Genomic DNA, 27,385 nt, shown 5'->3' with positions numbered 1-27,385 from the left:
TTCGCTTCCTTCTCTTGCCATTGGGCGGGCTTCCATTGTCGATCAGCGACTTTCTTTCTTGCCGATTGGACGAGGAAGCGCCGTGAGCCAGCTGCGCTGTCAGTCAGGAAAACTGCTCGGGGAAGGAAGGGAAGAGGGAGGGGAGGGAAGGAAACATCTGGCTGCCGCAGCCCGGGCCCCGTCTGTGCCGCCGCCGCCGCCGCCGCCGCCGCGCGTGCTCCTGCGCTGTGTGCGCCTGACTCCCCGCCCCCTCTCCCTCCCTCCCTCCCTCCCGCTCCGCCGGCCCGGGATCCTCCGGGGCGCTGCCATGGGGCGCCGCTGAGACAGCGCGGGGAGCCCCCCTCGCTCCCTCCCCTGCCTTCCTCTCCCCATTGCTCCGCTCGCGTTGCCCCGCTTTGGTGGCCCCTCACTCACTCGCGGACTTGGAGCGGGGGGAGGAGGAGGAACGAGCGGGACGCCAGGCGGGGAGACGGGGCGCCCGCAGCGGCGGAGGGGGCGGTGGCGGCCGAAGGAGGAGGAAGCGGTGCAGGGAGGATCGCGGCTGGGACCTGGGGCCGCTCCAGAGTGTGAGTCCCGGGGCTGACCCTGCGGGGACTGGGCGGAGAGGGGCGGCCGGGTGCGCGGAAGCCGTCCCGTGTTGCTAAGGAAGGAGTAAGAGCCGCAGGTTGCTTGTTGTGCTGGGGTTGCCGCGGGTGCGTTGGTGGGGGGGGCGGGGGAGTGTGAGGTTGTTATGGGACAACTGGCAGCTTTGGGGCAAGTGGCATCGAGGACAGGGCGTGCAGATGTCAGGAAGGGAGAAGGATGCCTTGAGTCACCCTGAAGAGCCGCTTAAAGTGAGCTGATCTGGGGGGAGGGGGAGGGGAGGGTTTAACAGGTGGAGAAAAGGAGGGGATCGGTGGGATGCGAAGTTGGGGGAGGGAGACACATAGCCTCGTGGTTTTTTTTGTTTTTTGTTTTGGAACGAGCCCCGTAAAGACCGACGGGGACAGTTAGAGAGGAGGGTCCGGGTTTAATGGGCTAGAGAGCGGAACAGCTTGTTTTGGATGGCAAAAGTCTCAAGTGGACTTAGGTGTGTATCCTGGACGGGGCTTCCATAAGAGGAGAGGAAGAGAGTAAGCTTCAGAGTAGGTTTGGTAACTGCAGGGGAGAGAATAAAAGCAGTTCCGAGTAAGTTTGCAAGGTTCAGAGTTTACAGCCTCACTTGCAGGATGGGAGATGGAGGGGGGGAGAGATTTGCAGGGGGATTGGGCTGAGCTTGGGAGCAGATGGGGGAGCAGAGAGGGAGTCCTTTGTGTGTGGCAGAGGCTGTGCAGTGTGTGTTTTGTCTCACAGCTCAAAAGGTCAGAAGGGGTAGGTGATGTGGAGAGCAGTGCAGCTGTGGAGGCAAGGCAGGGTGGATGCGGGGAGAGAGATTTGCTCCCTCCCAGAACACTTGTATTCAGCTCTTCCTCCTTACTTTCCTTTTGTTGTTCCATTGACTACTATTCCTGTATTTGCCTGCTTCCTTCTTTCCTGTCTGTGCTGCTTTCCGTGTCTGTGCATTTACTTGCTTAATCTTAACACACTTTGCAATATATCAGGAGTTAAATGAAGTTATAGCTGACTTAATCTTCAAGTTGGTGTCACTCTCTCTGAAAGGTGAAAGGGGAAAATCACAATTGGGTCATCTGCCATGCTGTGTTTGTCTCATATTCACCCAGAACTTTTGCTTTCTTTGTAAAATTCTATTAAGAACAGTGTCAAAAGAGAAATTGCTTGAATTAACCAGCTACCATAGTAAAATGAGATGGGAGAGTTATGATTAAATGGTGCAGAAAACTTTGTTAATTAAACATTGTCTGTGGCCTAAGACTGGGAAGCTGGGTACTTGTCTATTCTGCTGGGCTGAACAGCTTGTTTCATTTTAGTTTATTTCCCGATTACTCACAGCATTTTCCTGTGAAGTTAAGGGAGGTCATTACATTTTTTCCATTCTCAAAATAGCTTTTAATATATGCATACGGAATAAAAATGGTAATAATTTTGAAGTACATGATAGTATTTTTGCCTTACTAATGAATAGCAAACTTCATATTCAGTTTCATGCCACAGATAAAACAGGCTTTATATGATAACACTCCTTGAAATAACTGCACTTTTTACAAATTTATTACGAGGGGAATATTACTATTATTCCTGTTCTTGTATTTGCAGTAGTATGATCTGTACTAATAAGTGCCCAGAAAAGTGCTTCTTTTGGTACATAAAAATATAAGCAATTATTACATCATTAGTGAATAAAATGAATTAACGTACAATTGCATTGATATTTATATAAAGTTTTTCTAAGTCAGTTCATCTTTTCTATCAATTTAGAAAGAACAGAGTATGAAGAAAAATACGTTAGGTAAAAATAATTGCTTAAAATGAACCTCTGGGTTCAGTAAAATGGATGGGTAAGTTCTCAGTATAAAAAAACCCCTCCAAAGTTATGACAGAAGGTTTTCTATACTGTACATGCAATGAAGCCCCATATGTCTAAGGTTTTTTTTCCCTTTACTTTTCTCTGTTAGAAAGTTTTGAAAAAAGAGACTTTGAAGTATTTTGTTTATACTAACAGACAAGAAAAGTTCTCCTAAGAAAAAGCTGGTGGAAGGAGTGTAGAGGAGTAGCATATGGCATTAAAAGGAGCACAGCTGGAGGTAACATTTCCATCTGAACATGATGTCAGAGCAGCTGACAGCCTGCCATCCCTCAGCCTTTTATTCTAACACACAGACAGGGAGTGAGTGTGTTTGCAGATCTGTGTGTAGGGAAGGTATCTCATTCCTCTCTAACATCATCTCCACTTTGCATCTGTCTCTTTCTTAGTCTGCTTTTTTCCACCGATCTAACAGACCTGGAGCCAGCAAGACTCGGACAAAAGGACTTAATCAGGTTTATGTGTGCTAAAGGTAGGAACAGCAGGAGGCTAGCTACAGTGTGCTTCTCTCTTGATGTTTGTTTATTTAATTTCCAAACAAAAATCCCATTACTTGTATAATGATGTTTAGGAAAAAATTAGTAGGGTTCATTGAAAAGGGAATAACAGTTTCTATTGTAATTAAGACTTTAAATACATGTTGATGCATTTGTTCCTGTGTAGTAATATTAAAATAGCTATTTAAATGGTGTAGTTCCCCTGATTTTATTACAAGCACTTGAAAAAATAATTTATAGTTTAGGGAATCATTTTGGTATTGCAATTATGATGGCTGTTCTAAGAGTACTGTTTCTAAAAGTAAAAATATGAAAATAAGATTTGAAATGATACATTGATTGAAATGAAAAATATATATGAATATGCATGACGGTTTATACTATTCACATTTATGCTTTGTCCAAGCCATTGAGGGATCTTGAAATCTATAGCCCCCCCTCCCCTTTGGGGGGGAGGAAGGACTTGAATGTCTATGCAACTTTAGGATCCCACCTACATTGAAACTAACTTAGTCAGTTTCACCCTATTTTTTCCCCCTGGAAATATATTAAAGTTTATTTCAGTACAACAATAACTGAAAGAAGGGTTTTGTTTTCACGACTAATTTAGAACTTGTAGATTTGAGCTGCCTGAATTGGCCAGACAGCTGTAATCGCACTCCTCTATTCTTAATCTCTTTATCTGGGCAGCAGCTGCCATATGGCTACAGTCAGCTGGATCAGATGTTTATAAGCTTCCTTCTTCGTCCCTCTCTGTCCTTTCAGCCTCCTAATTTGATCACAGCTACCTTGTGAGCTGCCCTCCAATCTTTATTTTTAGCCCTCTTAAGGATTAGGATTGATGTTGGCTGTGGGGCACTTAAAGTGATTGTATTGTAAATCTTCTTGCTTTATTCTAGCAGTAGAATATACTTTGGACCAGAGTGTAACTTTAAGAACATATAATACCCAAAGATGCAGCAGCTGTATGTAACTAGTTTAGCACAACTTCAGTTGTAAGTAGTAGAAAATAAAGAAGATACTTAAGATGTTTTTGGAGAAAACTCTAATGCTCATTTTGAATGGTTACACAATGACCCCAAGGGCAGAAAAGATTAGTGAATTATGCTGAAATTGTTTCAACTGATATGCAGCAATAACATAGGACAGTCTTAATAGAAGAGTCTTAATTTTTTTTTAAAAAAGCCTTTTATATAAAGAGTTTGCATTTTGTGTATTTTTAAAAGGGGATGTCTGGTAATCGGTTATTTTGTTAGAAAAAGAAAATGGAAAAACTGGCATTCACAGTTGAGGCCAGCGAAGATCTGTGCCAAGACAGTTTAGAAGCCATTGTCATCTTAATCAGTTAAGATTAATCTTAGATGGGTGGGTGGGTTAAAAACTAAACGTTAAATCAGAGATATCTGCTTCTGAATTCAAATAGGAAAAGGCTGCTGTAACTTTCAAGTTCTGAATATTCATTTTCATCTGCACCTCCCAGTCTATTTCTTTACGGTTAACAAAACGGTTAATAGAGAACTCTGAAAGTTGCAAAAAGTCATGAAATCTTTATTTCCGTTTCTCTACAGAGCATTACTTCAGGTCTCTGTACCCATTGTTGAATTATCAAATGTAGCCAATGAATATTTCCAGTGTTTAATTAAATCTTTTTTGCTTCTAGGTTATGAAGACAGCATGGAGTTCCCTGACCACAGCCGGCATTTACTACAGTGTCTGAGGGAACAGAGGCATCAAGGTTTCCTTTGTGACTGCACTGTTCTGGTAGGAGATGCCCAATTCCGCGCACACAGAGCTGTACTGGCTTCATGCAGCATGTACTTCCACCTATTTTACAAGGACCAGCTGGACAAAAGAGACATTGTTCATCTGAACAGCGACATTGTTACAGCCCCAGCTTTCGCTCTCCTACTTGAATTCATGTATGAAGGGAAACTCCAATTCAAAGATTTGCCCATTGAAGACGTGCTCGCAGCTGCCAGTTACCTTCACATGTACGACATTGTTAAAGTTTGCAAAAAGAAACTAAAAGAAAAAGCCACCACCGAGGCAGACAGTACTAAAAAGGAAGAAGATGCCTCAAGTTGTTCGGACAAAGTGGAGAGTCTTTCTGACGGCAGTAGCCACATTGCAGGAGACATACCCAGTGATGAAGATGAAGGGGAAGATGAAAAATTGAGCATCCTGCCCAGCAAAAGGGACCTAACAGCTGAGCCTGGGAACATGTGGATGAGATTGCCCTCGGACTCCGGAGTGATTCCCCAGAGCGGTGGGGAACCAGACACACATGCAACAGCAGCTGGGAAAACAGTAGCCAGCCCCTGCAGCTCAACAGAGTCTTTGTCCCAGAGGTCTGTCACCTCCATGAGGGATTCAACAGATGTTGACTGTGTCCTGGACTTGTCTGTGAAGTCAAGCCTTTCTGGAGTTGAGAATTTGAACAATTCGTATTTCTCTTCACAGGATATGATGCGAAACAACTTGGTGCAGGTGAAGGTGGAAAAAGAGGCATCCTGTGATGAGAGTGATGTTGGCACTAATGACTATGACATGGAGCATAGCACTGTGAAAGAAAGTGTGAGCACTAATAACAGGGTACCATATGAGCCAGCCCATCTGGCTCCTATGAGAGACGATTCTGTTTTGAGGGAGCTAGATAGAGAGGACAAAGCCAGTGATGATGAAATCATAACTCCAGAGAATGAGAGAGTTCAGGTGGAAGGGAGCATGGACAGCAGTCTGCTCCCTTATGTCTCCAACATACTTAACCCTGCAGGCCAAATTTTTATGTGCCCCCTCTGCAACAAAGTCTTTCCTAGTCCCCACATCCTGCAGATTCACTTAAGTACGCACTTTCGAGAGCAGGACGGGATCCGCAGTAAGCCTGCCGCTGATGTCAATGTCCCAACCTGTTCCTTGTGTGGTAAGACTTTTTCTTGCATGTACACTTTGAAACGTCACGAGAGGACTCATTCAGGCGAAAAACCATACACTTGTACTCAGTGTGGAAAGAGCTTCCAGTATTCCCACAATCTGAGCCGCCATGCCGTAGTTCACACACGGGAGAAGCCACACGCATGTAAGTGGTGTGAGCGGAGGTTCACCCAGTCTGGAGACCTTTACAGGCATATTCGGAAGTTTCACTGTGAACTAGTGAACTCGTTGTCTGTCAAAAGTGAAGCACTGAGCTTACCTACTGTCAGAGACTGGACATTAGAAGATAGCTCTCAAGAACTTTGGAAATAGAATTTTATATATATAATTAATATATAAATATATATATAAATAAATCTATATAGTTGTGGTACAGTCTAAAAGCAGTCTTGTTTCCTTAAACTAACAAAGTTTGGCCATTAGCTTGTTTTATGCACTTTAAAGCAGCATGAACATTTCACTACTTAGTGTTCTGATAACGAACTGTAGAAATAAGACAAATAAACTTCATAAAACCTTTCCCTGTCTCCCCACCAAGTAAGTACTTCTTTTAAAAATAACTGCAATTGAACCAGAGTGATTGTTAGAGTCTATTTAACATTATTTACAACATTGCATCATTTCAATCTCCACTTAAATCAGTAATCTCCAGGGTTTTTTTTTATCACTTCAGTTAAATTTTTTATACTGCATGCATCTTTTCTAGCTCAGGGAAACCTGAATGCTTTTAGACCCAAGCGATATGATTTCTAAAAGACTGGAGTATCAATTTTTCAAAAGTGATTGTTATTATGTTGTAATTTGTAAACTACAATAGTTCCCACAATTAAAAAAAGATATTTTTTTTTGAAAATACACTGGAATCACGGGGACTCTGAAGGCGTGCTTGGGATGAAAGAGGATGTTGCATTTTCAGCAGTTGCAAACTGCATTTAAAATGTGAATTACTGTTATATACTGTAATTGATTAAAAGGGTTGGGGGGTGTCAAAGAAATTGACAAGTTGTGTTAATGCTCTAAGTTGAGTCTTGGAAAGTAAATATTAATGCTACAGAAATGCATGCATTTCGGTATATTTTTGTCTTTGTTTGCATTGTATAACTTTAATGAGTGATTTTAAAAACTTATTTAATTTTTAGTAAAAAAAAGCACCAGAAAAAAACACCTGGTGTTATGAAGAACATAAATGCACTGCTTTTATTTTATATAATTTAAATTAATTGCCCATTGTCTTTAAGTTGAACAAACGCTATATGTTGATTTTAGCTATGTAAAGGAAGATAGTAATGTTTACAGACTTAGAGATTTGCATGTGCAGTGAACATTTATTTAAAAAAATGATTGCACAAACCCATGCCAGCTCCAACCTTAGATGCATATACTTACCCATGTGAGCATTTTTAGAATTCCTGCTGCACAAATAAACAATAGGTGTTCATTTTATTCTCCCCTTCAAAAGATTCTATGGAGTGAAAAAGCCCCAGGCTAAAAGAACTGAAAACCTTGATTGACATGGGACAGGGTGGGGAGGTGGTGGGAGAAAAGTTGAGGGAGGGTTTGTGAACTGTGTATCCAAACAGCAAAGACTGCAGCCTGACGTGTGGTTTTAATGATCAACACATAGGGCAAAAAGCATTTTGCACAGTGTTTGTTTTCCTGTCTTGCACTTACAAATAAGGTCTATGAGAGTAGCATGGAAAATGTTTTTTTTTCTGCTTTTGTTTAGAATTTGATCGCCTTAACTACTGTAAACATAGCCTATTTTTGTGCTTAAGAAACTGAATGGAAAACTCCATTGTGTATTGCTGGACTGTTTTGGAAATATTTTGGTCAAATGTATATTAATTTGGCTGTAATGGCATTTAAAACAAAAAAAGCTGTGAAAATGGCCTTGGAGCATTATTTTTAGTTACTTGAACAGTTTCTAGGTTTTAAAAATTCATTGTTTTTATTTAGAAAAGACAATCAGTGTCTGAAAAAAAATGGACTACTAATGCTTTTTTATTTTATTTTTTTGTGGACATGAGTGATTGTTGGGGGGGGTTAGGTTGCCCTTTAGTTTCACATTTTTATTTTATTTTTTGGTTTTAAAAATTAGACTGACATCTAGCCTTGACAATCATAGTATGTTTTATTTTCATGAGGGGGAGGGGAATAACTTATAATGCTGTTTAGTTTTGTACTATTGGTGTGTTGGTGAATTTTTAAATTGTGTGCTAACTGCAATAAATTATACATACTGAGAAATCATTTAGTCGTCTTCTCCCCTTTTTAAAAGAAAAAAAATGTAAAATGTTGTACGTACTTAATCTTTTTGTGCAGTTTCCTCTTGCTGTATGGAATAAGCTTGCAGTTTGAAATGGATCTCAAGCAAAAATGGTTTCCATTAAGCAAATGCTACTAATGCTGTATTTAAAAAAAAAAAAAAACAACCCTGATCATAGCAACTATTTTTTCCTACAGGATCCTAAATAAAAAGCTATGGTAAGTAATATTCTGAGTTTTATGGAAGCACAAACTTCTAAGTCCAAATGTAAATTCTGCATCTAAATCTAATTAATATTTATGTGAAAATAAGAATGGGGCAAAGGGAAAAAGTGAGAGTTTGAAGAAATGACTGAGGCATCTACAAAACTAAAATAATGGCTATTCCAAATCACATGTATGCAAATTATATCAGTAGATGGTTGGCCCGTTTTTCTTTAACAGATGAGCTTATTCCTGCCAGAGCAACTTATAAGTAGCCCTTAATTTGACAGACTAGTTTCTTAGGATGTTCCCAATGAAAGCTCTGCAATAGAATTTTCAGTTTGGATCAAAAGAAATGCGCACATCAACCAGTGAGCCTAATCTCTATTATTTACAATATGGTTCATAACAATATTGACAAATTATTATAAACTTTCAAATGATCTCATTCATTTAATGCAACATCCATACAGTTTAATAGCTCACTTCGTGATAGATTGGTCTCACTGTTGATGGAGATTTTTAAAATACATGACAGACATAAAAACACTTCATATCATAAGGTTGGATACATCTCAAAACTTCATTTTTGGGCTTTGGGCTTCATTTTTGTGAGTTTTAAGGTAATGGTCAGAAAATAGAATTCAGATTGTCACTTTCACATTAAGACATGAAAACTCTGAAGGAATTTATATCATTTCAAATTTTCCGTTGAGAGAGTTCAGGTGCTTAAAGCTTACTTTGGGATATAATTTTAGAATTCACTACTGACAATAAGAGGTCTGCTTAACTTATGCATATTAGCATCTTTCTCCACAGGGCTGTAAAAATAAAGGAAATATATGAATTCAATAAATTCAGCCATACTACATTTACTGCAGTTGAAATGTAAATTCTCGTGATCATCTACGTATGAATGTGTAAGATAATAAAATGAACCTCTCCTTTCATAAGACATGCTTTTTGTCTTAGCTTGTAATCTGTGTGACAGAATTCTGGGGTACGACAGTAACAGTTAACAACACCTTGGTATAAAATGCAACAAAGAATGCTTAGTAGATTCGTTAGTAAGTCCCAACAGCTTTTTGAATTCCAATAGATTAGATCCCAATACTGTAAATCAGATTAAATTCAATTACTCTGAATTGTACATTGTTGTAATCATGAAAATCGCATGGGGAATTTGTATAATGTTGCAACATTTAGTTAAATGACAACATTTTGAGTAAACCCTGTAATTTTGTTTTGGGATACATCATATCACAGGAAAAAAAATAGCCCATTGCTTTGGTTATTTATTGTTTATATTTCTTAAATGTGAAATAAAGAGATTTTGCTGCACACATGAGTAATATGGTACATGCCTGTTCTTGTGCACATGTGCCAATAATATGGTATACAGGGTAAGTATTATCAGAAAGAAATTCACAGCTAAACTGATGTGATAAAAGTTGATACATTTGAAAAGTATTAACCATTGTATTTGCTTTATTGTTAGCTTTTTTTACAAGCAGATGCATTTCTTCAAGAAGTCTGCTTGTGCTCATTTTTCCTTCTAAAGTAATTGCTTTTAGCATCATAACTTAAGTTACGTCCTTTTAATTATGTTCTTGAGTACTTTGTTTCTTTTTTGCTATTTTAGTTCTACCTATGAACCTCTTAAAAAGTATATGATAACACAAATCAAATGCTCTGCCAGATCAAGGTAAAATTGAGGGGGGGGGGAACAGCTGTTTTGAATGGAAATTTAAATGTATGCATGCTTGTATTTTTATTCCTGAAGCATGAATGGCGTATTTGGGTTAGCACACATGCATGTTATTTTTTTTCCCTGGAAATCATCGTTTTTTTAAGAATAATCATAAAATGTTGCTCTCCCAAATTATTCTATATCAAATAAGATTTAAAAAATGAAGGATAGGTAAAAAAAATTATTAACCTTTTATAGTTTATCCCTGTAGCCTACTGAAATCTTACATTTAATACAATTAGGAAAATGTAAGATATTCAAATAATTTTTTGTTATAGAACAATTGTTCTGTAACAATTTTTTGTTATAGAATAATGTTCTATAATCTAGAATCAGGTTATAATATACAACATTATAGAAACATGGTTTTAGTCATGTTTCTTTTTACAAATCCTTAGTAAGATCACATTATTTCCTTTTACAACATTACAATATCCAAATAAAAACAATGTCCAGTGTTACAAAGTTGTTCTAAGGTAATACCCTCCTAAAAGTTTTGCTGACGGCAGATTTTGATACAGAATTAGGTTATAAAAAGCAATGTTTTCTTGAGGATTTTAAGTACTATCAGTATTCTGCTCAATAATGTTACGAGTTCATTCGTTAACTATATTCTAAATAGTGAATACAAGACGTATCTAACAGAACACTGCTTTTTATTTTCTGATTTGGATTCTTTTTTATTCTGTCATAGTTTTTGAACCTGTAACTATGGATAAATGTATAGTTATTAAAAGAAATGCATAGTATTTTTAGAGTACTTAATATCTTAATGTAGCATTTTGCTATTGAGAAAGGAAATTAAGCTATAAATTCTGTACTGATATTTAACACAATTCTATAGAAGAATTACATATGATGATACAGTTAACTAAATTGTATGTGTTTATGATGTATGTCAGAATGGATATTGATCAAATTTTCTTTCCACTCTAGTGAATAAAACTCATAAATTAGACAAATACTGAATAATTATAACCAAGCAATTGAAAAATTATATTTTAAAAAAGTATACATGTAAGTTTATCCTTAACACGTGTCCCCATTTTTATTCATCAGCCAACACATTGTAAATATTAGAATTTTCAGCTTTGATAAGTATGACATAAGCCTGGATTCCATATCTTGAAATTCCCTTCATGCAAATCCTTCACTGATACTGGAACACTAAACGGGATTGGACTGACTAAATACTTGGATGGAGGTCTCCCACAAAACCCCAGGATTACAGGCTAAACTGGGGAGCCTTGAAGACATCCTGGAAGGAAGGCAATGGCAAACCCTGCTGTACTGATCCAAAGAAATGGCATTAATTAAGGCGACTACATTTAGAAATATATTGCTTCCCGAGATTATTGAAAAGAATTGTGAGAAAAAATAGAGTTAACTTTTATTTGAGATTTTATGAGGGCAAGATGTCTTCCATTCATAATTGATTTTGGTGTGTGCGTATGTGTTTTTCCCCATCAAGGGTTTGATTGTTTTTTAAAATTTTGTAGGCTGTTCCATAAGAAGAAAAAGACAATTTTAACGGCAATGGTTGGGCTCCTTTCATTGAAAGCCCTCCTCCTGCAGCTTCCTGAGAATATTATATGTAGAATATTATATGTAGCATTGGGCACCCTCAGTTAACGTATTTTGCTGAACTGAAAGGATTTTTCTCCCATTAATAGCACTGGAATTCTATAATGATTTAGTGAGGGGATGCATTTTTATTTTTAATTAATAAAATGATTTGATATAAGGATTCCTGTTGGTTTTAATTCCAGGGTGATGCTAAAACAGCCCATTGTACTGCAATACATAATACTTTGACAAAGAAATTGACTGTGGGACATGAAATGTAACCTTTGTGTGTGAGATAATTTATTAAATATATGTACAATTCTATTTTTTATTGCTGTACAGTATGTAAAATGTTGAGCTAATGCACTTTGTTAATGATAAAAAAGAAATGAATATTCAAGTGATTACCATTAACTGCATTATACTTAACCTATATACCTCTCTTAAAGGTTGGTAGATATTCCCCTTAAGAAATTAAAATTTTCAAACGGAGTAAGTAGGCTCTTGCTTTAGTATGACTTCAAAATGCACCTAGATCAGTAATGGCAGAGTAACAATGCAGTAAATGATCAGAGTTACAACTAAAACTGTGACTTCAATTATTTGTTGTTTAACAAATTTTAAGAATGATTACATAACTGAATTCATGTGCAAGATTTAATATACTGCTGTAAAGTCTACCATTGTTCAGATTTTATATATTTTCTATAGTTTTATCAAATATTTTTAATATATGGATGATTTAGATTTAATTTATGAGAATTATTTGTATGACAGGAGTCAGTATCTCTAATGGGAGAAATCCAAGTGAGGGGATGAATAAAACTACTCAGTAAAACTCTTAAGAAAAATCATTTTGAGAAGTCTGAAAAAAAGTTTGTAGATTTATTTATTTAGAAATTTAGATGGCTACCTATCTTATACAATATAATCCTAAATGGTTCCCAATAATCAGAAAAAGCAAAATAAAATCGATCAATCAACTCATTCCATTAAACTCTACATATTCTTTAATTGGCTGGGCTTATTTCTACTTTAGCCCCAAGATTATCCCACCAACCACTTTATTTCTTTGTTCAACATAATCAATGTGTATTCTTTGCACCTACATAAGAGAGAGAGAGATCTGAAGGAGGAGGCTCTTCAATTTACCTCTGCAGTTCTCACAGCTTCCCCCAAATCTTTTTTTAAATAACAAAAAAAAACCCTTTAGAGAACAGTCCTAGCATGTTTATTTTCTAAAATTTGACAGTCCATGGATATCATGCCACCAGGATTTTTCATCAGTTCAGGAGCAGCTGCTAACCTGAGTGATCTTACAACAACTTCACTGGAGAAGCAGGCACAGCAGCGAATGCATTTTCTGCGTCACATGAGAAAAGTACATCTTCCTGTCCTTACCACTTTCAATAGAGGGACGATCGAGAGCATCCTGTCATATTGCTTTACAGTCTGGTTTGGAAGCATTACTGCTTCAGATAGGAAGGTGGTGCAGAGTGTGGTGAGGAGACCAGAAAAGATTATTGGCAATTCACTCCTTTCTAACCAGGACATGGCATGTAAGAGTTGCTTGAGCAGGGACCGTAGGATTGTCTGGGATGCTACACATCCTTTTCATGATCTGTTTTCCTTGTTTCCTTCTGGGAGGCGGCTTCGTGGTATTCGAAGCAGAACATCCAAGCTTCCTCTTTCTGCCATGTATTTAACATGGACAATAATTAACATATGTATTTATATGTCTGAGTAGGTATTTACATGTGTATGTATATAGCATGTCTATATGTGTACACTTTTGAGAGTAGGCAATAGAATTTCATTTTTAATGTGTGCCAAGGTGCCCACAGTAAAAATGTCAGTAAAGGTTATCTTATCTAACATTGGCTGGTTTAGGGAGCTAACTCAACATATTTCTACTCCAGTTCCAGTCTAAGAGCAGTGCAAAGCTGGGTTTTTTTTTTCATTCTGCAGGGTTGGACCTTTGTGGGCAGACCATTTTTCCCTTGGCAGAAACTCTTGCTTCACCCTGTCTCCTGCATTTATACCCCTATTCCTTGGCCCAAGTGCTTATCGGCAGCCAGTGATTGCCATACAACCATGGCTAAATAGAACTATTGATCAGATGATCTCTTTTTCACTGTTTCACTGATTGGCTGACGCATGAGAACTGGTTCATGGTGTCACCTATGCATTTTGAAAGTTTCAAGGTCTGCAAAAGTGATGATTGCAAATTGTTTTGAGTGAATTAGAAGTGGAAACATCATGCTATAGAAATGTCCTATGTTTGAATCACAAACTAGCCAGCTACAGTTTAGCAGTTTAGACATATTGGGCAACTGCAATGATTTGAATTTAATTATGACAATAATATATTTAAATTAGATATATTACATGAATGTAAAGGAAAACATGGTTAACTATGAATAAGAGAATATAAAACAAGTACATGTAAAAATAGGAAAGCATACTTTATAAGTTGAACCATCAGGAAATAAAGATTCAAAAATTTCATTATAAATGCATACACACATCCATACAGCCTGAAGGGTTTTTAAATAACATGCTGAGAAGGGCAACTGTGAGTAGGAAAGTGCTTTTTTCCCTTCTTGCCATTTCTTTGCAACACATCTTGCTTCTTTCCACTTCTTTCTCCCGTAGTTCCAAAAAAGAAAGTCTCAAAAAGTAGAGATTCCTGTACAATATGTTCTGTGATTTACAAGCATCGGAGAGAGGTGTGTGTTGCCTCTACCACCATGAGAAGTTTCTAAAAAAGTATTCTGTTCACCATGAAATATATCTCTGCCTTGTAGAGATTTGCTTAAGCTGACAGTAACTGAAACAAAATTCCTTCTGAAGTGCTTCTAACTTCTAGTGGACTTGTCAGTTGCCTATACGTGTACTCTCAAACCTGAGAGTAAACATTCACTCAAATAATGTCAAAGCCAAATGCTAGAAAATTGAGAATTTTAAATGTGGCCTGTGAACTCTGATTACTGCTACCCCAGAGCAGAGAGAGTAACTGTGGATGGATCAGTCAGGTTGCAGTACCTCTAAATATTATATAGAGACAGCAGTCTTTCTCCACCTATTGCCCTACAGATGAGTAGGAACTCTCCAAATTTCCCAGTCAGTGTAACTATTGAACAGATTGATTCAGCATCTTGGGGTTAGTGCCTGTAAACTTTTGCAAACCATCAGCATCGCATGGGTAGAGATCTTTCCACTATAAACAGCAGAGAAGAAAATAGCAGCCATATTGTGGTTTCATGATGATTTCATTTGTAGCATTTAATGCAGCTTAAAGAAAGAGGGTAAAATATAAATATAACTGCTGTTACAGGAATAAAAAAGTGGATTCAATCTTCTTGTCTTTTTTCTATTTTATTTTTTCACATATTTCCTTTTCCTATTCTTACCTTCAATTCAAAAATTTGTGTTATTCTGTTGAAAAATTCTTTTAAAAAACATTTAAATGCAGATAGTTTGCAGAAGGGCAATTTTAGCAGGTGCAGGAAGGAGCAGGATGTACTACATTTGGACTACTCCCATTTCTGCCAACTACCTGGCTCTGTATTATTGAGACATTATTATTATTATTATTATTATTATTATTATTATTATTATTATTATTATTATTATTATTATTATTATTATTTATTCAATTTATGGGCCGCCCATCTTACCAGGGGTAACTCTGGGAGACCTACAATATTAAATTAGGTTGATCTATGAATGAAATAAAAGCACACATCCTTTTAATAAAAGAGATATTTTTAACATGCATTGGTAATGTTGCATAGTAGCAATTTATTCGCAAACCTACTGGGTTTTATACAAGGTTGCACAAAGTATATCATAATTTACTGAAATCTGAAAATGTGTCTCTCTTGGTTCAGAGGAGAACAGTTATAATGGAGGAAAAAAATAAGGCATACTTTCTGTAAAGAAAAAAAAAACCTTTCCCATTTCTTTTGCACAGAGTTTAATTTTAACCTAAGCATGTTTCATAAATCCATCCACTCTAGTTTGTAAACCATGATGACTTGTTTACTGTGACCTGTTATTCTAGCTAAGTACCAGACATGAAGCATCATGGTGGTGGTTTTTTTGGCCATTTTTTAATGTTCTTAATGAAAACATAGTGGGCTTTTTTTTTTTAAAGGCTCACATCAGGGGTGCTATTCTGCAGGTTCTGACAGGTTCTGGGGAACCAGTAGTGGAAATCTTGAGTGGTTCAGAGAACCGGCAAATACCATCTCTGGCTGGCCCCAGAGTGGGGTGGGGATAGAGATTTTGCAATATCCTTCCCCCAGGAGTGGTGAAGGAATGGGGATTTTGCAGTGTCCTTCCCCTGGAGTGGGGTGGGAATGGAGATTTTGCAGTATCCTTCCTCTGCCATGCCCATCAAGCCACGCCCACAGAACCGGTAGTAAAAAAAAATTGAATTCCACCACTGGCTCATATGGTGAATTCTCACAAAGACACTGTGACAAAGGCATTAATTTGACTGGTTTTCCAAGATGAGAAGTTTAGAGTTTTCTGTAAGTGATATTTCTTTATATTCTTAAAAATAAAAGCAGCTACAACGAAAACCAGGTTGACTTAAAAGTATTTGATTTTGAAATAGTTATGATTTTTTTAAGTTTTACATGTTTTAATAAAAAAAATCTTTACAATTTAAGATGATTTTTATGAATTCATGAAATATGATTTCATGATAAAAATAACATGAAATAGTTATTTTTTATTCTCAAGTCATTTGTTTCATTCGCAAGTAATATGTTTCTGAATAAAAGGAACTCTAAACATCATTTATAAAAAATGTAGAGATGACATTCAGTAGCATAAAGTTCTTGCCACCATCAAGACTATTACTGCCATCACCAAACGGGCTCCCTCTTAACAAACTTTATATTGTGCACTGACTGGTCTCTCTAATTCTCGGAAGCAGATTTTGAGAAAGAATGGAAGGAAAGAAGGACATGAGCAAAAGTCACGCCTTCTTTTTCTTACAGATGAGTTTTCCCAACAGTAATAAACTATTGCTTGTTTTGTTTTGTTTTGTTACATATTAGGAATCTACTGTTTAACCCTTAATACTTGTCCTTGACTATTCAGGGTCTTGGCATTAGGAGTGTTTTAATCATTTTCAATATCTCTGAGGTAGTCACCTTTTTACAAAGCATCAGAACCAGAATGCATTTCACTTCCTCTCAGCTTAGTGGGTGACTCAACATTCTTTTGTGTCTGGATGAATTTAATTTATAGCTTTTAGGATTTGGGTAATTCCCTGTGTTTATTTTTGGTTAAATATTCTTATTTGTTGATTATTTAATTGTTTGTTTGGGTGAAGATCTCATTCCTAAATGGGGAGAAAAAGCAGCTTGATGCCATAGCCGGAGTCCAAAAGAAATTAACTGCTCCATTGCACAGACTGGAGTTAGGGAGGTTTTTAAAATGAGAGAAAGAGAGAGAGAGAGACATCCTCTAATCTACCATTAATTTACTAAAAGTTACATCTGTCTGATGAAAAACTGCATTTGTTTTAAGTTAACCCACACATGAAAATTGAAGTCTAATTTGGAGAAAGATCCATTCTTTGTAATTTCTTTTAAAATTTAAAACGATAAAATGCTCAATCTTTTCTTCTTCTTAATACAAGGAAACAAGGTAAGCAGAGTATACTAAGGCTTTCATTTAAGTGGAGAATTGAGATTGTTGAGCCCTGTACATTTGTTTTCCAATGTTGAACATTTGAAATCATATAAGTGGATATGAGTGGAGAAATAGCTCTTTTTTTATATAAATAACTGTGAAACTCTTCAATAATCATCCTAAACAAAGGAGATTTAAAATGGCATGGATTTATTTGCTAAAAGATTATGGAACTAATTAATTTGGAGCCCAGAATAATTTTAAAGAGATGTTGTAAAGAAAAAAGAAAAGAAACACCCTAAAATGCAATCTATTATTTTGTTTCAAATCAGTTGGAGAAATGGAATATATGCTTTGGTTTATTATCTCTTATTTATATATATGGGAGAATAATATTCTTATACTTTAGCACATTGCAGACCACAAATAAGTTAATGGAAGATACAGCTCAATTTTATGTATTCTTACTTAGAAGTAAACTTTACCATATCCAATTGGGGCTTCCACCTTAGTAAGTCCACCCTTCATCTTTTTTGAAAATACAGCATTATTTATTTGACAGTGCCTGGACAAAAGCACATTTTTTGAAAAAAAAATTTTTTTTGGCACAGTAGCTATGCAAATGCCAGAATACACTAAAACCGCATTTAATTGGACCCACTTGCCAACTTCTTGAACACAGCTTGGATTATTTCACTGGAGGCCGTTTCTGTTAAAAGCTGGGGGAGGAGGAAGTGGCATGCTGTCAAAACTTCAGTATTTTTTTTTCTTCTCGCTAGAAGTACAATTATACTCAGAGCCAAGTTTAGAGGTATTTTACTATATTTAATAATTATTACTCCAGATATTGTAAACATATGCATTGAAGGAGATTATAAGCAGAGAGTAAAATCATGTTAAGAATGTGGTGGTACATTTATTTTAATTTTTCTCTTTTCTGATCTATCTATCTATCATTCACAATTGCTTTCAGACTGTCCATGCTGCCGTAAAGCTGAGGTTACATGAGATGACACTTGAGGGTTAAATGAACTGACAGGCGTTTATTCTTCTTGGCTGCATGAGACAGTTTTCTCTCTTGCCAGAAACAAAGTACATAATGGGATTAAAATTATTTCTTAAGATTGGCTCCTCTCAATTCAGAACTGGACAAAAAGTTAGTGATTCAGGGAGCTCTCATGAGCTTCTATACATCTCACCATAAAATTCATCTAAATCAAATATGCACATCATGATAATTTCCATTCAATAAATGGTTTTCCATATCTTATATACAGGAGGATCATATCTGGTTAAATATTGGTGTATTTTATTATGTTTCCCTGGGAAGATTGTTTCAGGTGATGGGTTAAAAGAGTCTACCAATAACTTTCTACGCTTTTAATGCATTTTTATAGCTGTCTATGATTATTATGTCCACAGTGTGCCATCACCTCTGAACTACTTTTTAATTGAGTAATCTACTTCATGCCCAAATCGAGCCAATGAGGGATAGCATACTTAACAATTTGTTGTCAGTTGTGTCCTATTTTTATCAGTGTGGATTTTTGATGACATTACATTGACTGGTGATGCTCTCCTATTTACACCCCTTTCTAAACTTGGGAAATAAGAGAGTTAGCATAATCACTACTCAAGAGATTAGGACATTACTTGATGTTGCATTCTGCGATACTGGTGGTTTTATCCCTTGCCAGTACCAGGCTGAACAATTCCCCCAGTCGGACTTCAGTTGCATGTAGTTGAACAGAACATGGGTAGTCATTCATGCTTTAATCCAATTCCTATCGAAAATAATGTAGTGCAGATGGTGACATTTCAGTGGGATATGCATTTGTGTGTGCATTCAAATTAGCATCCCTATCACATTCTGCTTCAACTAGACAACTTTGCATGAATGTACTGTCTCAGACCAGGATTAGTTTGTTATTACTCTTTTCCTAAAGAAAGGAAAAGTGTTACAGTGGGGGCTCTGTATGAAAATATTCACACATATTTTCAAATTCAGCTAAACACAGTTAGGTTTATGGCATATACCTATGACAAGCAAAAGACTATGGCTGTCAAAAATTGTTGCAATATTTTAACAAGAGCAAGCAGCGTTTCGGATTTTTTGTGGGGCTCGTCTTTGTTTCTTGGCTCAATTCAAGCACTGAATTGTGTGGATTCATCTAGTTTAAGGAACTGCTTGCCTTATTAAAATCTTCAGTACCACTTGGGGTTCATTGGAACACCTGCCCTGAGAATACATGCTGAATTTTCTTATAGGCTGTTCCAGAATTGTGAAGTTCCATTTTTTCTGAGAGTTCATTAGACTGAACTTCATTTTGTAACGACTACAGACCCAATTTGATTTGAACCAGGATTTTTTTTAAAAAAAGAATGGGATATAGTAGAAATGATTTGTATGTTTAATTATAATTTTGTTGGGAAACCTTATTTTGTTTTGATGTTTGCTGCATTCCAAAAACTGTCCACAGATGTACTACCCCTGTATCTCTATGAAAAGTCAAGATGATTAGGTTTCTGCTTGGTTCCTACTCCAGAGAAAATGTTGCAAAAATGTTTCCTATCCTGCAAAATGCTTCTTATTGGTAGAAACTCTCGCCTCATCCTGCCTCCTGGATTTCCCCCCTCCTATCAGATAGCTAGATAATATGATACATTGGTACAATTTCACCATCCTTTACCATTGCATAACCAGTGGCTTTGCTTTCCTCCTGCACAGAGTCTATTAGGGCTATACTTGTCCCAACTTACTAGAAAAAAAATGTGGCAAGAGAAGAACAAGGAAGATGACAGAACGCTGGCAAGCTGCTAATGTTAGTGCCCCCCACCCACCTGACCAGCTGCAAGAAGTGCTGACCGTTCAAAGAGGAGGACACTTGGATTAGTGCCATACAATGGGGTCCTGATGATGGGGGAGAGGGGGGGGGCAGTACAAAATGAATTATTTCTATTTATTTTCGATATTCCATTGCTTGTAGTTAAAATTTCAAAATGTAGCCAAGATATATACATAGAATTACCTTTTGCGCATGCGCCAAGATGGCGCGTTGAGGATCTTCGGCGGTGCGGTTGGTGGCCTTTCCGGGGGTCTGGGACCGAGAGGGGCTGTTTTTGGGCCCTCTCGGTCCCGGACCCTGCCGGGAGAACATCTGAAGCGGCGTTTGGGCTGGGGCTGGCCGGGACCGGAGCCTCGGAACAGCTGATAGGCTCGGCGGTCTCGGCGGCTTCGCTCGCCCGCGGCTTCCTCCGGCGGCTTCCTAGGCCTGTTTGGGGCGGCGTCTCCACGGCCGGCTTGGGGCGGTGGCCGCTCGGTGGGGGGCTCAGCTGCTTGGCGGCTCCCTCAGCGGCCGCTCGGTGGGGGGCTCAGCTGCTTGGCGGCTCCCTCAGCGGCTCCCTCCGGAGCCTCGGAACAGCTGGTGGGCTCGGAGGCTTCGGCGGCTTCAGCGGCGTCCTCGATGCCTCCCACGGCCGGCCTGGGCCTGCGGTCGTTTGGCGGTGGGCTCGGCGGCCCTGTGGTGGCTCGGAGGCGGCGCGGCGGGGGCTCTGTGGCTCCCTCGGCGGCTCGGCGGCTCCCTCGGTGTCTCCCTTGGCCTGCTGGGGGTGGCGGCCGCGGCCGTGGCGGTCGCTGTATGACTTTCGGGTCTGGCGGCGGCGGCGGCGGCGGCCTTCCCCCAGGGGCTAAGACTTTTTTCATCGATGCCGGAGAGGGCCTGGCCGGACTTCCTCCCCTCGGCTCTTGGCGTTTTTCTCGGCGTTTCCTCTGTCCTCTGGTGGGCCATGGCTGGGGTGATGGCCGCGGTGGTTGCGCCTGGCCCTCGGGCTCCGCCGGCGGTGGCAGCGGCGGCGGACGGCCTCCCCTACTCCCAGGGGCCGAGGACTTTCTATCAACGTTTGAGAACTTTTGAGTACTTTTCTCCATCATTTGCCAGAGACGAGGAGACAGGAGAAGATCGGTCGCTGAGTGGTAGCGCAGGGGGTCGGATGTGTCATCTGGAGGGTTCGGCCCGCCGAGGGAGGAGTTGGAGGCGAGGCTGGCCCTCTTTTAGACCCCCCTTTTTCTGACATCAAGGCCCAGAGTGACTGTAACACCAAGGCCGTACGGACTGACTTGGAGGAGAATGGCTTATCATCTGGACCTGGGAAAGTGGGGCCGTTTGGGTTTGGGGGTAGAATAACGGCCCCACGGAATCCTGGAAGTCCATTGTCCATCTCGCCAGCCAGGGACTCTAGTCTTGCTGCAATGACATTTTGCCATCTTGACCGGCTTGGATGGACTGCTGACTGTGCTGTATTTTTATTGATGCGAAGATTTTCAACTGCGGACCTTCTTGCCCTGCGAGATTCCCCTCTCTCGCAGGTCTGGCCCTCCACACTATCGAGGGCACATCTCGAGGACGGGTTTTGGAACCCCGAGAGTTGGCATCACGAAATCTAGGAGGCTTAGGGGATTTTTAATGAACTGTTTTAATCGTTTTTTACCAGGGAGTTTTAAGGGGAATTTTAAGGGGGGGAGGGAAACTGACGGGTTTGGTTCTGGGGGGTGGATGGGCCCATCAGGGAAGGGGCTAGGTCCACCATGTGTTCGCGGCGGTAACTTAATAGGTCCTGGGGTTATGGCGAGGGGTGTCGTTCCAGTTTGTCAGGGTCGAGCTATTATTACGGTAAGTGGGAGAGGCAGATATGACGGAAGGGGGGGGCCACATCAGGTTTTGGGGGCTCGCCCTCGCTGTTTACGAGCGATTGCGTGCTCCGGCCCCCCAGGAATTTCCCGTGACCCGAGTGGCCAGGATAATCGGGACCTGGGCCTCCGGCTGATGTTATGTAATGCCAGGTCCGCGGTTAATAAAGCCCCCCTGATTTCAGATCTTATTCAGGAAGGGACCGCGGACGTTATGGGCGCACGGAGACCTGGTTGGGCACTGAAGGGGGGGTTCCCCTAGTGGAGATGTGCCCACCAGGCTTCCGAGCATTCCATCAGCCGAGGGCCCAGGGTAGGGGTGGAGGGGTGGCGGTTATCATCAAGGAGAGTCTGGAGCCGAGGGAGACCACTGTGCCTCAGATAGCTGGGTGTGAATCCCTCTTCGTGAAGTGGGGTCGAGAACTCAGGTGGGCTTGTTGATCACGCACCTGGCTCCTTGCTGCGTGACTACAGCCCTGCCTGAGTTGTTAGAGTTGCTGGCCGGGTTGGCAGTTGAGACCCCCAGACTGCTGGTCATGGGGGATTTCAATTTGCCATCAGCCGGCGTAGCATCCTCGACAGCTCAGGAGTTCATGGCTTCCATGACGGCCATGGACCTGATTCAGTTAATTGACGGCCCTACCCACGTCGGGGAGGTACCCTAGACCTGATTTTTATCTCTGGCCAGTGGTTTAATGATCTGGTTTTAAATGATTTAGTTGTGGAACCTTTGTCATGGTCAGATCATTTTCTCCTTCGTCTAGACTTTCTGACCGCTACCCACCATCGCAGGGAGACGGAACCAATGCGTTGGTTCCGTCCCAGGCGCCTGATGGACCCGGAGAGGTTCCTGACGGGGCTTGGGCGTTTCCGAACACTTGTCCCACGACTCGACTGAAGAGCTAGTTGCGGCCTGGGAACGGGCCGCGGCTGGAGCTTTGGACCGTGTCGTGCCTTTGCGGCCTCTGACCCGGCGCCAGTCTCAACCAGCTCCTTGGTTCTCCGAGGAGCTGAGGGAGATGAAGCGCCGGAGAAGACGCCTAGAGAGTGCCTGGAGATCCAGCCGCCTGAGGTTGACCGACACTAGTTAGGTCCTATAGTAGGACCTACCTAGTGGCAATGAGGGTTGCGAAGCGTTCCTACGTTTCCTCCCTCATTGCGTCGGCAGATAACCGCCCGGCCGCCCTGTTTCGGGTGACCCGCTCGCTCCTCCAACAGGAGGGGCGGGAGGACCCCCTACAAGGGCGTGCCGAGGAGTTTAACGGTTATCTATACGACAAAATCGCTCAGCTTCGGGACGGATTGGATCAAAATTGGGTAGATCCAGGCGAGGGTTCCGAGGCCCGTCTTGTTGAGGTGGTTTGGGATGACTTTGATCCTGTGACTCCGAGGACATGGACAGGTTGCTGGGCAGGCTGAACGCCACCACATGTTTATTGGATCCGTGCCTCCTGGTTAGTACTGGCTACTCAGGAGGTGACACGAGGCTGGCTCCAGGGATTACAAATGCTTCTCTGCGGGAGGGGTCTTTCCGCGGCCTTGAAAGAGGCTGTGGTGAGACCCTCCTCAAGAAGCCTTCCTGGACCCAGCTGTTTTAGGGAACTACCGGCCAGTCTCAATCTTCGCCACGGCGAAGGTTGTAGAGAGTGTGGTGGCATGTCAGCTACCCCAGTACCTGGATGAAGCTGTCTATCTAGACCTGCTCCAGTCCGGCTTCCGGCCCGGATACAGTACGGAGACAGCTTTGGTCGCGCTGGTGGATGATCTCTGGAGGGCCAGGGATAGGGGTTACCTCTGCCCTGGTCCTATTAGACCTCTCAGCGGCTTTTGATACCATCGACCATGGTATCCTGCTGCGCCGGTTGGAGGGGTTGGGAGTGGAGGCACCGCTTATCGGTGGTTCTCCTCCTACCTCTCTGATCGGACGCAGACGGTGTTGACAGGGGGCAGAGATCGACCCAAGGTGCCTCATGTGTGGGGTGCCACAGGGTCGATTCTCTCACCCTCCTGTTCAACATCTATATGAAGCCGCTGGGTGAGATCATCAGTGGCTTTGGGGTGAGATACCAACTGTACGCTGATGACACCCAGCTGTACTTTTCCACCCCGGCCACCCCAGTGAAGCTGTCAAGTGTTGTCCCGGTGTCTGGAAGCCGACGGGTCTGGATGGGGAGGAACAGGCTCAAACTTAATCCTCCAAGACGGAGTGGCTGTGGATGCCGGCACTCGGTACAGTCAGCTGCAGATGCGGCTGTCTGTCGGGGTGAATCATTGGCCCGATGGAGAAGGTACGCAACTTGGGCGTGCTCCTGGATGGCGGTTGTCCTTTGAAGACCATTTGGCGACCGTCTCCAGGAGAGCATTTTATCAGGTTCGCCTGATCCGCCAGTTGCGCCCTTCCTGGACCGGGATGCCTTATGCACAGTCACTCATGCCCTTGTTACCTCTCGCCTGGACTACTGCAATGCTCTCACATGGGGCTCCTTTATGGCATATACCTATGACAAGCAAAAGACTATGGCTGTCAAAAATTGTTGCAATATTTTAACAAGAGCAAGCAGCGTTTCGGATTTTTTGTGGGGCTCGTCTTTGTTTCTTGGCTCAATTCAAGCACTGAATTGTGTGGATTCATCTAGTTTAAGGAACTGCTTGCCTTATTAAAATCTTCAGTACCACTTGGGGTTCATTGGAACACCTGCCCTGAGAATACATGCTGAATTTTCTTATAGGCTGTTCCAGAATTGTGAAGTTCCATTTTTTCTGAGAGTTCATTAGACTGAACTTCATTTTGTAACGACTACAGACCCAATTTGATTTGAACCAGGATTTTTTTAAAAAAAAGAATGGGATATAGTAGAAATGATTTGTATGTTTAATTATAATTTTGTTGGGAAACCTTATTTTGTTTTGATGTTTGCTGCATTCCAAAAACTGTCCACAGATGTACTACCCCTGTATCTCTATGAAAAGTCAAGATGATTAGGTTTCTGCTTGGTTCCTACTCCAGAGAAAATGTTGCAAAAATGTTTCCTATCCTGCAAAATGCTTCTTATTGGTAGAAACTCTCGCCTCATCCTGCCTCCTGGATTTCCCCCCTCCCATCAGATAGCTAGATAATATGATACATTGGTACAATTTCACCATCCTTTACCATTGCATAACCAGTGGCTTTGCTTTCCTCCTGCACAGAGTCTATTAGGGCTATACTTGTCCCAACTTACTAGAAAAAAAATGTGGCAAGAGAAGAACAAGGAAGATGACAGAACGCTGGCAAGCTGCTAATGTTAGTGCCCCCCACCCAACTGACCAGCTGCAAGAAGTGCTGACCGTTCAAAGAGGAGGACACTTGGATTAGTGCCATACAATGGGGTCCTGATGATGGGGGAGAGGGGGGGGCAGTACAAAATGAACTATTTCTATTTATTTTCGGTATTCCATTGCTTGTAGTTAAAATTTCAAAATGTAGCCAAGATATCTATAGTTAACCAGGAAATAAAATCACTAATATCGTCAATGAAGTGCTCTGCTGTCTGAGTAGCACAACTTCCCTAGAATTTAAACATGTCCTTGGATTTCTTATTTTATACAGGTGCAGCATTGTTCAGCTCTACCATGATATGTCTTGATGAAGCAAAAGGGAAGACTGAAATGTGAAGCAAGAAAACAGGCATTTTTGCTTTGGTTTAGGGGATAGCTGCTTTTCTTCCCCTAACTGGAATGCTATGGGGTGTTCATGCTCTTGCTACCTCCAGAATGCAAATGGACCAAGACAAAAACTAAGCCTGTTTATAGTTAAATGCAGTTACAATTAATTATATTAATTTGGTTTATGTCCCATGTACAGGGAGTCCTTGACTTGTGACCACAATTGAGCCCAACATGTCCATTGCTAAGCAAGGCTGTTGTTACTTGAGTCACGCTTCATTTTATGACTTTTGCCACGGTTAAGTGAATCACTACAGTTGTTAAGTAAATCATGTGGATCGCTAAGCAAATCTGGCTTCCTCCATTGACTTTGCTTACTACCACTTGTCAAACACTCCCTAAGAAGGGCTCAAATGACAATCCCAGGACCCCTGGATGCTGCCAACTTTGTAAATACATGACAGTTGCCAAGCACCCAAAGTTTGATCACATGACTATGCTGCAATAGTCCTAAGTATGAGAACTGGTTATAAGTGCCCTTATAACTTTGAATGACCATTAAATGAATGGTTGGAAGTCGAAGACTACCAATATAATTTTTTTAAAAAAAATCTGTTGCATTATATAGTATAACTTAGTGGAAGGTTGTACGTTTTGAGCTACATGGTTTCAAGAAACTGTATGTGTTCCTCTATCCCACAGGTGTCAAACTCGATCATGTCATGTGACATATTGTGATTTTTTTTTTGCAGGGGTGGGTGTGGCCTGCGTGTGACGCATCTGGCCCACGGGCCGCCAGTTTGACATCCCTGCTCTTCCTATATAGTTTCTAACCTTATCTCTATTGCTGTAATTGTAATGTTTTTTGACAGTTTAATAATTTTTTATTAGAAATGGCTGGATGTGGCAAAGGTTTCTTGAGGATATCAAATACAGCTTCTTTACTGTGTGCCTTAATCAGAATGCTCCCATCACAAAAGGGTAAGCATATTTCAATTGTATTTATCATCTATTTATGTAACATCAGTTCTGATACTTAAATTATCACTTATTCCAATAAATATTTGTAAGATTAAAACTGACTGTATAGTTTGAACCAGATGCTAAAGTATAAGGACCTATCTGATTACTTGAACACTTTTCACAGTAAGATTTGCTGCAATGTTCTAAGGAAAACACTGATGACTTTTAAAGCGGGCGTTCCTTGTTTTAAATATCTTCTGTTCTTCTCCATTAGAATGTAGATTACAATGATTACAGCTATTAATTTTTAACAAAATATTAAAATGAGTGCTTCTATTTAGACCATATTAGACTATAGGTTTTGTATTTTACATTGTAATAATGGTCCACAACATCCTGCACATAATAAATGGTGGAAACCACCTTTGTACTTGAAGCTCATGTGCATGGGAAGGTAGAATTGTTGTTTAGTAAAGACTGTAACTAAATATGCTTTGACCTTTGTCCACAACAATCAGAAGCAAATTTTTGTTCAAGTTTTTCATCCATGAAAAACTCCCAAAGAGTCAACAAGGAGATAGAAGATTCATTTTAAGCGATTTTTACAATGTAGCAGTATACAATTTCTGGCTCTTAAGCAATATTTGAAAAAAAAATTTTTTGCAAGCAAATATTTCCATACATGATAGACTCAATGTATGAATCTCATATTCATGAGTAGTCCAAAAACTTTGGAATGGGTCGTTGTGGTGATTAGATTAGGT

General features: G+C 40.5%; 1 protein-coding gene across 6 annotated transcripts; it reads left to right on the top strand.

Annotated features, from left to right (window-relative positions):
- The first annotated feature begins 60 nt into the window (after positions 1-60).
- Positions 61-8,271, top strand: ZBTB18 (zinc finger and BTB domain containing 18). Of its 6 annotated transcripts, none has more exons than XM_058165535.1 (3): positions 62-566; positions 2,877-2,933; positions 4,619-8,270. In XM_058165535.1, the coding sequence occupies exons 2-3, from the start codon at positions 2,921-2,923 to the stop codon at positions 6,199-6,201; spliced, it is 1,596 nt and encodes a 531-aa protein (XP_058021518.1). In that variant the 5' UTR covers positions 62-566; positions 2,877-2,920; the 3' UTR covers positions 6,202-8,270. The 6 variants fall into 6 exon arrangements, with proteins under 6 accessions (XP_058021523.1, XP_058021518.1, XP_058021513.1 ...); XM_058165530.1 differs by having other exon boundaries at positions 2,851-2,933; XM_058165537.1 differs by lacking the exon at positions 62-566 and adding an exon at positions 905-1,638.
- Positions 8,272-27,385: the final 19,114 nt, after the last annotated feature.

This window comes from Ahaetulla prasina, chromosome 1 (genome assembly GCF_028640845.1).
Source record: "Ahaetulla prasina isolate Xishuangbanna chromosome 1, ASM2864084v1, whole genome shotgun sequence".
Lineage (NCBI taxonomy): Eukaryota > Metazoa > Chordata > Lepidosauria > Squamata > Colubridae > Ahaetulla > Ahaetulla prasina.
This window is presented reverse-complemented; position numbering and strand designations above follow the sequence as displayed.